Genomic DNA, 14557 nt, shown 5'->3' on the forward strand with positions numbered 1-14557 from the left:
CAAAGTGGGAAAGGGTTTCTTTATAAACATATAAAACTACTAACTATAAAGGGAACATGATAAATTTGACTATATTAAGGTTAAGAACATCTGTTCATCAAAGATATTATAAAGTGAAAAACAAGCCACAGAATGGAAGAAGGTATCTATAACACATACAACCAACTGCCGACAGGCATTCAAGAAATTACTTACAAACCAGTAAGAAAAAGAAAGCTGACCAATAAAAAATGATCAAGAGACTTGACCAGGTATTCTACAAAATGAAATCCAAACGGCCAATAATATATTTGAAAGATGCTCAATCTCATTAGAAATTAGAGAACTGCAAATTAAAAACCCTGATAAAATTACAAAGCCATCAAATTGACAAAAACTTTAAAACTCTGCTCAAATCAAGTATTGGACAGGACATGACAGCAGGTACACACAATATTGTAAGTCTAAACTGGTATAACCACTTCAGAAAATGTTTCGGTTACATCTAGTAAAACTGAAGATATGCATACCCCACAACAGAGTAATTCCACTCCCAGGTATAAACCCTAGGAAAAAATGTGTACATACACAAATCACAATTCATAAACAGAAGTGCTCATTGCAATACCTTTAAGGCTTTTGTTGTTGTCGTTATTACAGAATACCTGGAGCCCATGTTATAATAGAAAATTCAGAGTCCATCAACAGAATGGATAAATTAATGATGATATAGTCCTAAACTAGAAAACTATTCAGAAGACTGAATTAAGGAACAGCATAAGTGAGTGGCAAATAATTTTTGAGAAGTTGGTAATGTTCTAATTCTGGGTGGTAGTTACATGATGTTCACTTTATAATTACTCAATAAGAGTATATTTGTATTTTATGCTTTTTAAATATGTATGCAATTCTTTATGATAAAAACAAAAAAATTTAAAAATTTATCTTTTAAGCAGAATTTCAATTATGCTTAATTAAACTTGAGAGAACCATGCTGATGCACGATAATTTTTCTTTTAGATACGTGAAATGTCAAGTCTGTATCAGTAACAACAATAAGGTGTTTTAAAAGTGCTAAAATGCTGCAACTCCAAAATTAAAATGGTCTTTGAAAAAAGAACTTAATTCTATGGCATGATTTAATAACACTATTAAAGAATTTCTAGAATAGCAGTTGCAAAGTATTTCAAATACATAAGCTTTAATTTGCATACTTAGCTTAAGGAATGCAAAAGGGATGAGAGTATGAAAATGAGGTGTGTTAGAAGAGCAAGCCCTGTTAGTTCTTCCTTCAAAATCAGAATCTAAACACTCTCTTGCCCAATGAAGCTCATTTTTCAGACAGCAGCAAGAGTGACCTTTCAAAAGGCAAGCGTGCTCAAAAGCTTCCCATGGCTTCTATTTTCACTTAGGATATATTAGGAGCCCTCAACAGTTTTTCTAACCCCATGTTCAACCTTCTCCTCCTTACTCACCTATGTTTCAGTCACCCTGTCCCCATTTTTAATCCTCAAACACACCAACCTCATTCCTAACTCAGTCTTACTTATGCTTTTGTCACTATCTGGAACAATCGTCCTCCAAAGGTTCATATGGCTGCCTCTTTCTCATCATTCAGATGACTGCTTAAATATCATCTCTCAGAAAAGCTTCTCTGAACTACAGTATTGAAAATACTCATGACCTCCTCCAATAAACACCATTTTCATATTCTTTTATCTCCTGTGCTTTATTTTCTACATGCAATTAACTCTATCTGAAATTATATTTGTTCCTCTACTCATCTCCTGTCTCTCCCCACACAATACAAGCTCCATGAGGGTAAGAACTTTGTTTTGGCCAGTGATGTAGTATCCCTAGTAACTGGAATAGCTCTGGATCACAACGCCACTTAACTACATTCATTAGGTGAAAAAAACGAAATCTGATTAAAAGAATTCTAACTGGAAGAGATGAAAAGAAATACTTACATGCTTATTGCTTATTGGTCTTTTTAAGAAAGCATCTCTAGAAATGTGGTCTGCTGTTCTTGCCACATCTTCCAAAAACCGATAATCTATAAATTTTAAAACAGGAAAATAAACAAATGACATATGCCAATGGCCAGGAAACATCAATCTGCTATGCATAAGATGACTTACCGCTTAGGAGATTCATTTCAGTAAACTGTTGTATGGAAACATATGCAGTCTTATCTCGAACTCCATTACAGGTCAGTTCTGCTTTGTGTTTCTTTACACATGGCAAACTGAAGAGAAAATGAGGTGGTACTATTATACTCTGAGGTGGGAAGGGTACAAACAAAGGTACGAAGACAGGAAATTACACATATACCTGCAGGAATATCGCATACAACGTGGACACTTGTACTTTGCTTCTTCGGTACCACAAGTTTCACACCTACAAGAGTCCACAAGAAATTTAGTAAGTTATCAAATATTAATACTACTTATTGATTTATAAATTTTTAATGCTAATTCAATTACTCATCACAATTTATAGACATGCAGTCAGTGAATGAAATATATGCAAGTTACTCTGATAAAAGTACTCGATAGCTGTCAAACACCCTTGGAACATTCTCCTCTTAGGAAACTGTCTCCTCCAAAAGACCACTACATTTACAATGTTGTTAGTACTACATAATTCAAGAAAACATGTATTAAATTAAAAAAAAAAAACCTCACTTTTGACTTCTTTGTTCTACTGTGATCAGAGAATGGGATTATTCATTAATATTTTAATTTGTAATTCCTGGCAGTCTGATAAAGATTGTGTGTGTGAGTGTGTGTGCACACATGTATATAGTCCAATCCATGAATTTACATATCCTTAAACGCACACATAACACAAAAAGAATAGAGGCCAAGTCAAATTTACAAAGTATCAGCTGTACCTTTTTTTAAAGATTTTATTTATTTATTTATTTGACAGGGAGAGAGGGAAAGAGGGAAACACAAGCCAGGGAGTGAGTGAGGGAGGGGCCCCTGGGTGGCTCAGTGTGTTAAGCCTCTGCCTTCGGCTCAGGTCATGATCCCATGGTCCTGGGATCAAGCCCTGCATCGGGCTCTCTGCTCAGTGGGGAGCCTGGTTCCCACCCCCACCTCCCGCCTGCCTTTCTGCCTTTTATTATTTATTATTAAAAATAATAATAATCTAGAAATGCAATTACCCATCATCTTTCTTCAAATACTCTTCTAGGTTCTTGGGATACTGACAGGCAAACTACAGTCATTTTTATTTGGCCCACTGTGTCTAGTCAGTAATAGTCCCAAGAATCTGACCACTTTTATTTCCTATGCTGTCACATGGTCATACACTATAAGGAAATTATAAAGCAATAAATATTCATATTCCTAACTATCCATTGAGAAAGTGGACAGTTGGGTGAGTTCAAGTGCATTTTTCTTCCTAATTTTAACTTAATCCATGTTGTCACTGTTAGTTTTTCCTATGTTTATCCTTTTTTAAAGAATATTGAGTCAAGACCATATTAAGTCAAACCAGAATCTGGTCCAAGGGTTTTCTGGTTCCCAGAATTTACACTTTCTTACTTGGCCATTGCCGACTGACCACTACCAGCCTGACATATTTTTACTGAATCTGCTGTTCTTTGACAAAACCCTTTCTTCCCAATTACCCCCTCCCTGCACTACCAACACGCAGGCTCCAGGTACCCACGTTTGCATTTATTTTTCATTATTCCACACCTGCCTGCTAGATTTCCTTCCATCCAGACAACAGAGGACTCCATAGCTTTATTCCCCCAATGAATTTCTCCCTGTCCTACCTTGACATGGACAGTTTCCGTTTTAAACCCACTGGGGGATTTATCTGAGGCTCTTCTTTCACCTTTGTATCATCCATCCCTTCTTCCTTTGGGAAATACTTCTCTTCTTTTACACAAACTTCATCCATCATTTCCTCCTTTTTAATGTTCTGAGCAACAAACACCTCTTCTTTTATCTCCAAGTTATCTTTCTTCTCTTCCTTCACATCTAGCCAGTCCATAACCTCCTCCTTCACCTTCACTTTCTCTTCTTTTACCTCTGCTTCATCCACTTTCTCTTCTTTTACCATAAAACTACTATCCATCTCCTGCTTCACCTCCGAAGTGCCTGGTTTCTCCTCTTTCACCTCAGGCCCATCCTCCAGCTCCTGCTTTACCCACCGGCCATCCGGCATCCCGTCTTCCATTTCCGACCAGTCCATAACTTCTTGTTTCACAACCGTTAGGTCCACACGCATCTCCTCTGCTTTTTGTCCACTTCCTTCTCTACCCTCTGTCTTCTCCATTCCTGCCAGTCCATTCCTCGCGTCTACACTGCCAGCGTCCGCCCCTGCTGTGCCCTCGACTCTCTCCCTACCGGACTCGAGACTTAGCCGCGCCCCCTCAGCACCACTAGGCAGACCTCCACCCAATGTCCCTTCATTTGCAACAGCAATATCCATCAGCTCACGACCAGTGGCCTCCGCTCGCACTATGTCCTTCAGTGTGGCTTATCCACGCCAAAAGGAACGAATTCTACGCCGGTCCACCGACAGTCTCCCACGTGGGCGGCCGAAAATCGCAAGCAGCAAACGCCGGCCTGCAGCTTTCCTCCAAATCGTCGTAAAGCGACACTTCCGCCCCTCGCCACTTTACGACTGGTAGAACCCTTTACGGCTTCGCGGCAATCCCGCCCCGAGACTCCGAGAGAACCGGCGTGAAGCCGCGCCCATTTGAGCCCACTTCCGGGGCGGGGATTCGTGGAACCCTTTCCCCCGGGCAGGCATCTTCCACCGGCTTTCCCCGCCCTCCACCCGTGTCCTGCACGCTCTTCTGTAGAATGGGGGTGCGGGACGAAGTAAAGAAGCAAATCTCTGACAGTTTGGGAACGGTTGAGACCCACCTGTGTTAACGATCAATCCTGTATGAAAATGGAAGAAACCCTTGATGCCATGCTTCTGCAAACTTTCTTTTCACCCATGCACTAGAGACGATGGTGTTCCGTGTTACTGTGAAGATTAAACGGAGTCATGCATGGAAATGAGCCAGTAGTTACTGAAATAAACTCAATATGTGGTGGCTATTATAGGGAATCCCGAGAGTTTTCAGATAAGAAAGAAGGAATTAACTTTTATTGTAAGGACCTATTTTACTGTCCCTGCTCCCCTCCCCCAGGGGACTTAAAAACAAGTCCCAGAAACCAGTTCCAGGTGTGAAGGCCAAGAAAAACAAGGTTGTACCCACCTCCAGTCTAGCCCTGACATAAGTACAGCCATCTTGGCAAAGCAAAAGCTGGCACCTTGCACCGTAAGAGTGGGTTAGTATAAGAATGGTCATCCTAAAGGCGGGGAAGCCATTTTACTGAGTGTCCCTAACCAGTCCACAGGGCGCACGTAGCTTGAGATAAAAAAAAGTAGCTAAAACCTGAAAAAGCAACTTAATCATATACCACCAGGGCAGTTAGGTGGTGGTGCCACAGGGACCAGATGTTAAAGAAAAACAATTAACTTGCAGAGATCACAATCCTGCAAGACAGAAATCTCCCTTGGTTTGCAAATATCCTGGTGATTTACAACAAAAAGGGCTATCTCTTCAAATGGCCCGATTTCCAGAGACAAAGGGCTCAGTTCCTCAAGGCCTAAGAACGCACCATAACCCGGAAAGAGGCTGAGGCAGAAGGAAATGCAAATAAAGTTAAATTTCCTCTAAACCTAAATCTCACTTAACCGCCAGGATGACACCAGGGTGACACCGGTGTGGCAAAAGGTTAAACAAAATTAAACTGTCAAAGGGGTGCATGATATGTATGTAGCTATGAAAAAGTGCCTTGAAAATGCTATATGAACCCTTGGCTTTGAGTGCTCGGGGTCCTCCTTGAAAACCGCTAAGCTGGGCGGATACTTGGACCCCAGCTAGCTGGAAATAAACCTTGCTGTATGACTTGCATTATCGAGAGTGTTCTCTGTCGAATTGAGGGATGGTGGACTCTGTACCCTAACATTTGGAGGTTCCACCGACATTTAAGACCCTCCTCAGAGAGACAGACAACTCCCCGATACCGAGGTTTAACTAAAGGAACTGCGGAAGGAGAATTGGCCATCTCCGTCTGGAGAACTTAAAAGTTCTTGCCTGGAGAGACTAAAGGTTCCTGTCTGGATCTGATAGAGAATATAAGTCCAAACAGGGCTAGTTTGAATCTTGGTACAACTTTTCCTGTGGCTGACGACCCTGCTGACAGCCCTAGTGGGACCCTTGGTTATAATTCTGTTTGCCTTAACCATAGGACCCTATATTATTAATAGGTTAGTTCCTTTTGTTAAGGAGAGGATCAACACAGTACAGCTCATGGTTCTTAGAGCTCAGTATCAGCCTATTGATCCGAAGGTAGCAGAATCAGGCGTGTAAAGTCAAGATTGACTATAACATGTCCAACTGAAAGGGGGAAATGAGATGCCTAAATTATAACCATTACCGCTATTTCTGCTTCTGTACCTTTGCTTGCTAACCCATGAGGAGATGGAAAATTACCAGCGGACTTTCTATAGACACTCTGTAACCACACATCCCCCTCCCAGAATTGAACCTGACAGAATGGCTGCTCCTGGACCCCTCCCCGGCTCTGGGCCAAGAGATAACAGCCATCTGACGCCAGAGAAACCCCCACCCGGAATTGGACGTAACAGAATGACTGCTCCAGGCCCCCCATCCGGCACTGGGTCGAGAGATAACAACCATCTGGTGCCCCGCAGCTTGACAGGAAGACCCCGGTCAATCCTGAGGTGACACATACCCTAGCGGCGCCAACTCAGCAGTTTGAAGAATGACCCTTTGTTTGAAGAGCCCTTTGCCCTAACCAATAATCCGTTCCCAGCCTTTTCCCGCTCTGTAGCGCGCCATATTCTAGAGTACCTTTTTGATTTTTCCCGCGGTATGTGGCGATTTGTTACAAGATACTATGATGTATGCTAAGTCCCTGCCTTCCCAAAAATAGTGCATAAAAAGTGTTGTGATCCTGAGCTTGGGACCTCTTAGCGTCACCGGCAACAAGTGCGCGGAGGTTCGGGTTCGAACTCGTAATAAACGACTCTTGCTGTTTGGCTGTGACTCTGGACTCTGGTGATCGTCTTTGGGGGGGGTCTCGAAATTTGGGCACAACATTATTCTTTCAGTTCTGTCAGTAATAGCCTACAACAGCCAGTTTCCCATTCCTAGCATCCTACAGGATTCTCTTAAGAGAATGTGTTTGTGTGTGTATCCCTAAAGACTGGGGCAAAAGTTCAATCCCCAGGAAAAGAAGATCTAAAAAAAAAACAAAAACAAAAAAACAAAAATGCAAAAAACAAAAACCACACTTTTATCTATTTCAGTCACTTTTCAAAATTATTATTATTACATACTGGGCATTAGGCCCTTTCACCTAATCTTCACATAATGTCTGCAAGGTATTTTTCTCACTGTTTAAGGAGAATTCATAGGAGATATATTTTTCTTGCTGCATAAAGGAGACTTCAAAGAAACGGTGTCTCAGCCGTGTGCTGCTTTGTATTATCTCCTCAGTGCAGGACATTTAACTATTATCTCTTATTTGCAAGTTGGTCAAGGAATGGGAATTTTCAATGGATGAGCAGAGTGAGGAAGGAAGAAAATTTTGAAACCTAATTGGGGCACCAAGGATTAAGCGGAAGGAGCACTGAAGTAAATTGGCAAAGTTTAGTACAATCTTCTTGTGGAGTGTGAGAAAGAAGCTTTCAGGGGAATCACATGGATAGTCTCTTTTGGAGATACTTAGAAGTGCTAGCTGCCCATGGAGTCAAAGAAAGCCTGATTGAATATTCAGGCCAGATCACTTATTTACAATGGGGGAATGGGCTAAATGATAGAAAGAATTCATGTGGTTTTTGCTAAAGACAAGATTTGTGAGATGGGAGTAAGAAGAAGGAGTGTTGATCCTCAAGAGAGTAAGACCATCTGGATTTCCATTTAAGAAAGGGAAAAGTTCTGGAACTACAGATCAGACACCAGAAGCATAAAGACTCTGTAAGATTTTAAAACTTTTGTCAATTCCCTACGTTTGTTCTTGTAATCTGTGTGTGGGGTTTTTTGTTTGTTTGTTTGTTTGTTTTGTTTTGTTTTTGTTTTTTAAACAGTCACTGGAGGAAAAATCGTTAAACCACTGAGGCTCCTTGATGGCATCACAGCTAATCATTTACTTAAGTTAAACAATCCATCTGTGTGACTGTAGTTTTAATGGAGATACTAAAGGTTGTGGTGATATTGTTGAATGGTAGCTTTGAATTTAAAAGGAAGGCTCAGGTGGTTCTGAAGGAGGGAACTTTGGGTTGTTGGCATATAGAGCACAGCACTGTAGGACAAGGACAATGAAAGGATGGCAGAAGTTCTGTGGAGCTGTCACTGAATTCCTATCCAGTTCCTCAAACTCCTTTCCTCCCCTTTTCCTCATCAGTGGAGGAGAGGGACAACCCCAGCTCCTTCACTATAGGATTGTGCCTATCATTTCTGTCTCCTGCCTCTGCATCAGGCATCACCTTGCCACTCTCCTAACCACTTTGGGAACTGGCCCTTTGCCAAAATCATAGTTGAGTTCATTTTAATAGCCAGAAGCCTAGGAGTACTTTCTAGGAAAGCATTTTAGCTGTGACTGAAATGCCATGAAAAAGTATATCTTGGGGGGGGCGCCTGGGTGGCTCAGTGGGTTAAGCCGCTGCCTTCGGCTCAGGTCATGATCTCAGAGTCCTGGGATTGAGTCCCACATCGGGCTCTCTGCTCAGTAGGGTGCCTGCTTCCTCCCCTCTCTCTGCCTGCCTCTCTGCCTACTTGTGATCTCTCTCTGTCAAATAAATAAATAAAAATCTTAAAAAAAAAAAGTATATCTTGGGGATGGTTAAATCATTTCAGCAGCTCAGCAGGTACTTTGTGTAGTCAATTGTCTGCTTGACTAGAGAATGAGGGTCAGACGGGCCTTTCCTGACCCTCCATTAGACAGGTAAGAAAACAAAGACCCAGAGAAAGAAAATGATTTGCTCAAGATTCAGTGGCTCTTCAGTGGCAGCACTGAAAGAGAAATTTAACATTCTGATCAAAGCCCTTTGTTTGCACTTGAGCTAGCTTAAGATAAAGGTCAGGATGTGGAATTTCAGCTGTGTCCGCAAAAAAGGCAGCAGCTAGGAACCAGAAAGCCTGGAAGTCTGAGTCTTATTGTATATGGCTATGTGCTGTGATGTGTTGCAGGTTTGGACTATTCAGAAACAGGTGCTGATAGGAGTTGTTAGGGATCAACACCTGTGAAGAGAAAGGGGAGGAAGCAGGATTGGCCAGAGAAAGCATTTAAATTGCGATGCAGGTCTGACAAACTTTGGCCAAGCTGACAAGTGACTCAGAGAAAGCATTTGTCTTTAGAGAGTCTCACTTCAGGCAGAACTGCCTCATACTTTTTATCTGGCCCCGCTGGGTCATCTGATACAGAAAGGGCATGATCTTGGGCAAGAGAGCCTCTCTGCGGCTGGAGCTAAAAGATGAACTGTGCTCTTTGAGGCTAGCTAGCAAGTCCTTCTTTGAAGATCTGGGTGGCACATCTCTGTGGCGACCACGGTGTAAATGTGGTCTCTGTACCCACATGGCCTCTTGTCACTAAATTGACTTCATTCTACTTTCTCTGTAGGCAAGCTGTCTCTTTTCTCCAATGTACTTTGTTAAAAAAAAATACTGTCATTCCACAACTCTGAGTTTTCTGTATCCTCAGTGCTTATATAATCATGGAGACTCACTATTGTCTATTTCCAAATGTCTGGAGAAAATAATCTGATTGGATCAGCCAAGTAAGAGAGGTAGGGAAAAGCGCTGGGTTTAAATCTCCTTTGCCTGTAGCTAGGTGACCACTTTGAGTCTCAGTGAATTTATCTGTAAAATGGAGGTAGTTATATCTATTTCACAGAGCTATTTTGATAATTAAATGAGAAAATGTATGTGAAAGAGTTTTGTAAACAGTAAAGCATTCCACAAATATAAGTATTATTTTCCTTATCCTACCAGTAATTTTGAGACTCCTGCTGATGACATCTTGCCCAATTGTTTTCTCTTTCGGATCATGGAAGACAAAGTTGAGATAATCACATTTCTCAGTTCTTGGAACATTCTTCTCATGTGTGACAACCTTCTCCTTAATATTTTTGCTATTTGTACATCTCAACTATCATTACCCTCTCCCTCACTCTTATACGTGTAATATGCTTCCCTTAAAAATATGGGGGTCCCTGGATGGCTCAGTGGGTTAAAGCCTCTGCCTTGGCTCAGGTCATGATCCCAGGGTCCTTGGAGTGAGCCCTGCATTGGGATCTCTGCTCAGCGGGAAGCCTGCTTCCTCCTCTCTCTCTGCCTGCTTGTGATCTCTCTGTCAAATAAATAAATAAAATCTTTAAAAGAAGTAATATGTTTTAATAAATAAAATCTTTAAAAGAAGTAATATGTTTCACAGAAACATATATATGTGAAATATGTAGAATTTTTATTGTGTGCATCATTTAACAGCTTCATTGAGGTATAATTCACATAAAATATACCTATAATAAACATGCAATTCATTAATTTAAATTCAAAATTTTATACAGTTGTGCAGCCATCACCAAAATCCAGTTTTAGAGCATTTCCATCTACCCCCACCCGATACCCTTGTTCCCATTCACAGTTAATCCTTGTTCCTAACCCTAGTCCCAGGCAACCACTGATCTACTTTCCATTCTTATACATTTGCACTTCTTGGAAATTTCATATGAAATAATACAGTATTTGGTCTTTTGAGTCTGGCTTTTTCGGTCAGCATAGTTCTTGAGGTTCATCCATATTGTAGCATGTTTCAGTAGTTTATTCCTTTTTACTGGTGAATAATAATTCGTTGTATGGATATATTGCATGTTGGTCATTCGTGAGTTGATGGGCATTTGGATTGTTTCCGGGTTTGGTATTATGCAAAATTCTGCTTCCACATTCCCATACAAGTCTTTGTGTGTGTGCATATATAGACATATATATATGTATATATATATATACACAAGAGAACTGAGAATATATATATAAATATAATATATATAAAAATATAAATATAAATTATATATATATATAAATTAAACGTAAACTTACCTTGTGATCTAGAAATTCCACTCGTAGGTATCTACATAAGAGAAATGAGAATATATATATATTCTCATTTCTCATATATATATATATTCTCATTTCTCTTGTGTAGATACCTACGAGTGGAATTTCTAGATCACAAGGTAAGTTTACGTTAAATTTTTAAGAAACAGTCAAACTGTTTTCCAAAGTAGCTAAACCATTTTACATGCTCACTGGCCATGTATGAGGATTCCAATTTTTCTACGTCCTTGCCAACAGTTGGTATTTATTGTCAGTCTTTTTGATTATGGGTAGGTAGTGGTATCTCACTATAAATTTAATTTGCATTTTTTAAAAGGTTTTATTTATTTATTTGACAGAGAGAGATCACAAGTAGACAGAGAGGCAGGCAGAGAGAGAGAGGGAAGCAGACTCCCCGCTGAGCAGAGAGCACGATGTGGGACTCGATCCCAGGACCCTGAAATCATGACCCGAGCTGAAGGCAGCGGCTTAACCCACTGAGCCACCCAGGTGCCCCAATTTGCATTTCTTTAATGACTAACCATGTTGAACATTTTTTCATGTGCTACTAGCCAGTTCTCTATCTGGGTTAGTGAAATATTCAAGTCTTTTGCTTACTTTTAATTGAGTTGTTTTTTTATTATTACATTGTAGTTCTTCATATACTATGGATAGAAATCTTTTGTAGATAGACATCAGGAGGTTCCTCAATGATCCCCACCTCCTGTTATTCATGCCAGTGTATAAAACTTCCCCAAATTATCCAGGATTGGCCTGTGTTACTCATAGGGTACAGTAAGAGTATACTATGTTGCTCCTGAGATTAGGTTAGAAAAATGGCTGTGGTTTCTGTTTCAGGCAATTGCTCTCTTACTCTCTCCCAGATTACTTACTCTGAGGGAAGAAAGCTGCCATGTTTGAGTTGCCCTACTGGGAGGGCTCATGTAACAGGGAGCTGAACTATTATAAGGCTGAACTGTGTTCCTCCAGAATTCATATGTTGAAACCCTAATTCCTGGTACCTCAAAATGTGGCTGTATTTGGAAATAGGGCCTTTAAAAGGTGATTAAGTTAAAATGGGCCATTCAGGGGCACCTGGGTGGCTCAGTGGGTTAAGCCACTGCCTTCGGCTCAGGTCATGATCTCAGGTCCTGGGATCGAGTCCCCCATTGGGCTCTCTGCTCAGCGGGGAGCCTGCTTCCCTCTCTCTCTCTGCCTGCCTCTCCATCTACTTGTGATTTCTCTCTGTCAAATAAATAAATAAAATCTTAAAAAAAAAATGGGCCATTCAGGTGGACCCTAATTCTGTCTGTCCAGTGTACCTCTAGAAGGGGAAATTTGGACACAAACAGAGATCAGGGATGTGTGCGCACAGAAAAAAGACCATTTGAAGACACAACGAGAAGGAGGTCATCTGCAAGTCAGAGAGAGAGGCCTCAGAAGAAACCAAACCTGCTAACACTTGATTTTGGACTTCTGGCCTGCAGAACTGTCAGAAAATAAGTTTCTGTTATTCAAGCCACACATTTAACCTATTTTCTTATAGCAGCCCTAGCAAACTAATACACTGGGCAACAACCAGCAAGGAACTGAGGTCTGTCAACAGCCATGTGAGTGACCCTGGAAGCAGATTCTCTAGTTCTAGTCAAGTCTTGACATGGCTGCAGCACTGTCCAACAATTGCACTCAAATTCCTCATATTCAAAAATTGGGTAATAGAAGAAATATTTATTGTATTAAACTGCTAAGTTTCAGGGCAGTTGTTACACAGCAATAGACAATTAATACCAAGTCCTTGTATGGTTTGCATATACATTCTCCCATTATGTGCTTGTTTTTAATTTTTTCTAATTATGTCTTTTAAAGAGAAAAAGTTTTATATTTTAGTGAAGTCCAGTTCATGAATTTTTAAAATGAATTCTGCTTTTTTGTGTCACACTAATACATTTTTGGCTAGCCCAATGTCCCAAAGATTTTCTACTATATTTTCTAGAAGTTTTATAATTTTAGCTCTTACATTTAGATCTATGATCCATGTTGAGTGTTTTTTAATTAATTAATTTATTTGACAGAGAGAGAGAGATCACAACTATTCAGAGAGGCAGGCAGAGAGAGAGGGAGAAGCGGGCTCCCTGCTGAGCAGAGAGGCCCATGTGGGGCTTGATCCCAGGAGACCATGAGACCTGAAACCATGACCTGAGACCATGACCTGAGCTGAAGGCAGAGGCTTAACCCACTGAACCACCCAGGCACCCCCATGTTGAGTTTTTTCATAGTGCAAATTGATGATTTATTTTTCACATATGGATCTCTTCTTATCCAAGCACCATTGGTGGAAAAGATCATCCTTTCCCCTTGAATTGCCTTGATATGTTGTAAAAAATGAGGGGATCACAAATATAAGGCTTTATTTCTGGACTTTTCTGTTTCATTGATTTGTATATCTGGCTTTGCACCAATACCACACCTTCTCGATGACTCTAATTTTATAGTAAGTTCTCAAACTGGGTAATTAAGTCTTCCTCCTTTTTCAAAATTGTGTTGGTCATCATAGCATAACAGACAGAGATGTTGAATCACTATGTTGTAGACATGAATAAAATGTAACATTGTGTGTCAACTATAATGAAAATTCTTTTTTGAAAAATTGTGTTGGCTGTTCTAGGTCTTTTGCATGTCCATATAAATTTTAGATTTAGTTTATCAATTTCTACATAAGAGCTTGTTGAGATTTCGACAGGGATAGCGTGGTATATATAGATCAGCTGAAGAGAATTATCATCTTAATAATACTGTGTCTTAGAATCCATGGAAATGGAGTGTCACTCATTTATTTAGATTGTCTTTAATTTCACTTAACAATGCTGTGTAGTTTTCAGTGTATGCGTTTTGCATGTCTTTTGCCTAATGAATTCCTAGGTATTTTATTCTTTTTTTATTTAGTTAAGTAAGCTCTACACCCAATGTTGGGCTTGAACTCATGACCCCAAGATCGAAAGTCCAATGCTCTACTGGGTGTGGTGCAAAATCAATGAATACTGTTACGCTGAAAAGAAATAAAAAAAAAATAAAATCTTAAAAAAAATAAAATAATAAAAGAAAAGAAAAGAAATGAAAAAAAAAAAAAAAAAAAGAGTCCCATGCTCTACTGCCTGAGCTAGCCAAACACTCGAGTGTTTTATTCTTTCTGATGTGATTTTGAAAAGAATTATTTAACTTAATTTTTGGATTTTCCATCACTAGCCTATAACAATGCAATTGATTTTTAAAATTGATTTTGTATCTTTCAACATTACTAAATTCATTTTTTATTATATATGTTATATATAGCTGGATTCAAATAGCTCATATTTTGTTTAGTAGATTTTATGTATGTTTATGAAGGATGTTTGTCTACAGCTCTCTTTTCTTGTAATGTCATCAGGTTTTGTTATTAGG

At 39.9% G+C, this 14557-nt stretch overlaps 1 protein-coding gene across 3 annotated transcripts in view; it reads right to left on the reverse strand.

Moving 5' to 3' along the window:
- Positions 1-4617, reverse strand: part of ZNHIT6 (zinc finger HIT-type containing 6) — a 70762-nt gene extending 66145 nt beyond the window's left edge. For all 3 annotated transcript variants that reach the window (XR_006601800.1, XM_013056207.2, XM_004752671.3), the window contains exons 1-4: positions 3770-4617; positions 2314-2379; positions 2121-2227; positions 1950-2035 (exon numbers count right to left, since the gene is read on the reverse strand). Coding sequence is in view for 2 of the 3 variants with exons in the window: in XM_013056207.2 (XP_012911661.1) it covers positions 1950-2035; positions 2121-2227; positions 2314-2379; positions 3770-4431 (921 nt within the window). In the remaining variant the exon portion in view is untranslated. The remainder of the gene's footprint in view (positions 1-1949; positions 2036-2120; positions 2228-2313; positions 2380-3769) is intronic.
- Positions 4618-14557: the final 9940 nt, after the last annotated feature.

This window comes from Mustela putorius, unplaced genomic scaffold, assembly GCF_011764305.1.
Source record: "Mustela putorius furo isolate JIRA1106 unplaced genomic scaffold, ASM1176430v1.1 tig00003853_pilon_pilon_pilon, whole genome shotgun sequence".
Lineage (NCBI taxonomy): Eukaryota > Metazoa > Chordata > Mammalia > Carnivora > Mustelidae > Mustela > Mustela putorius.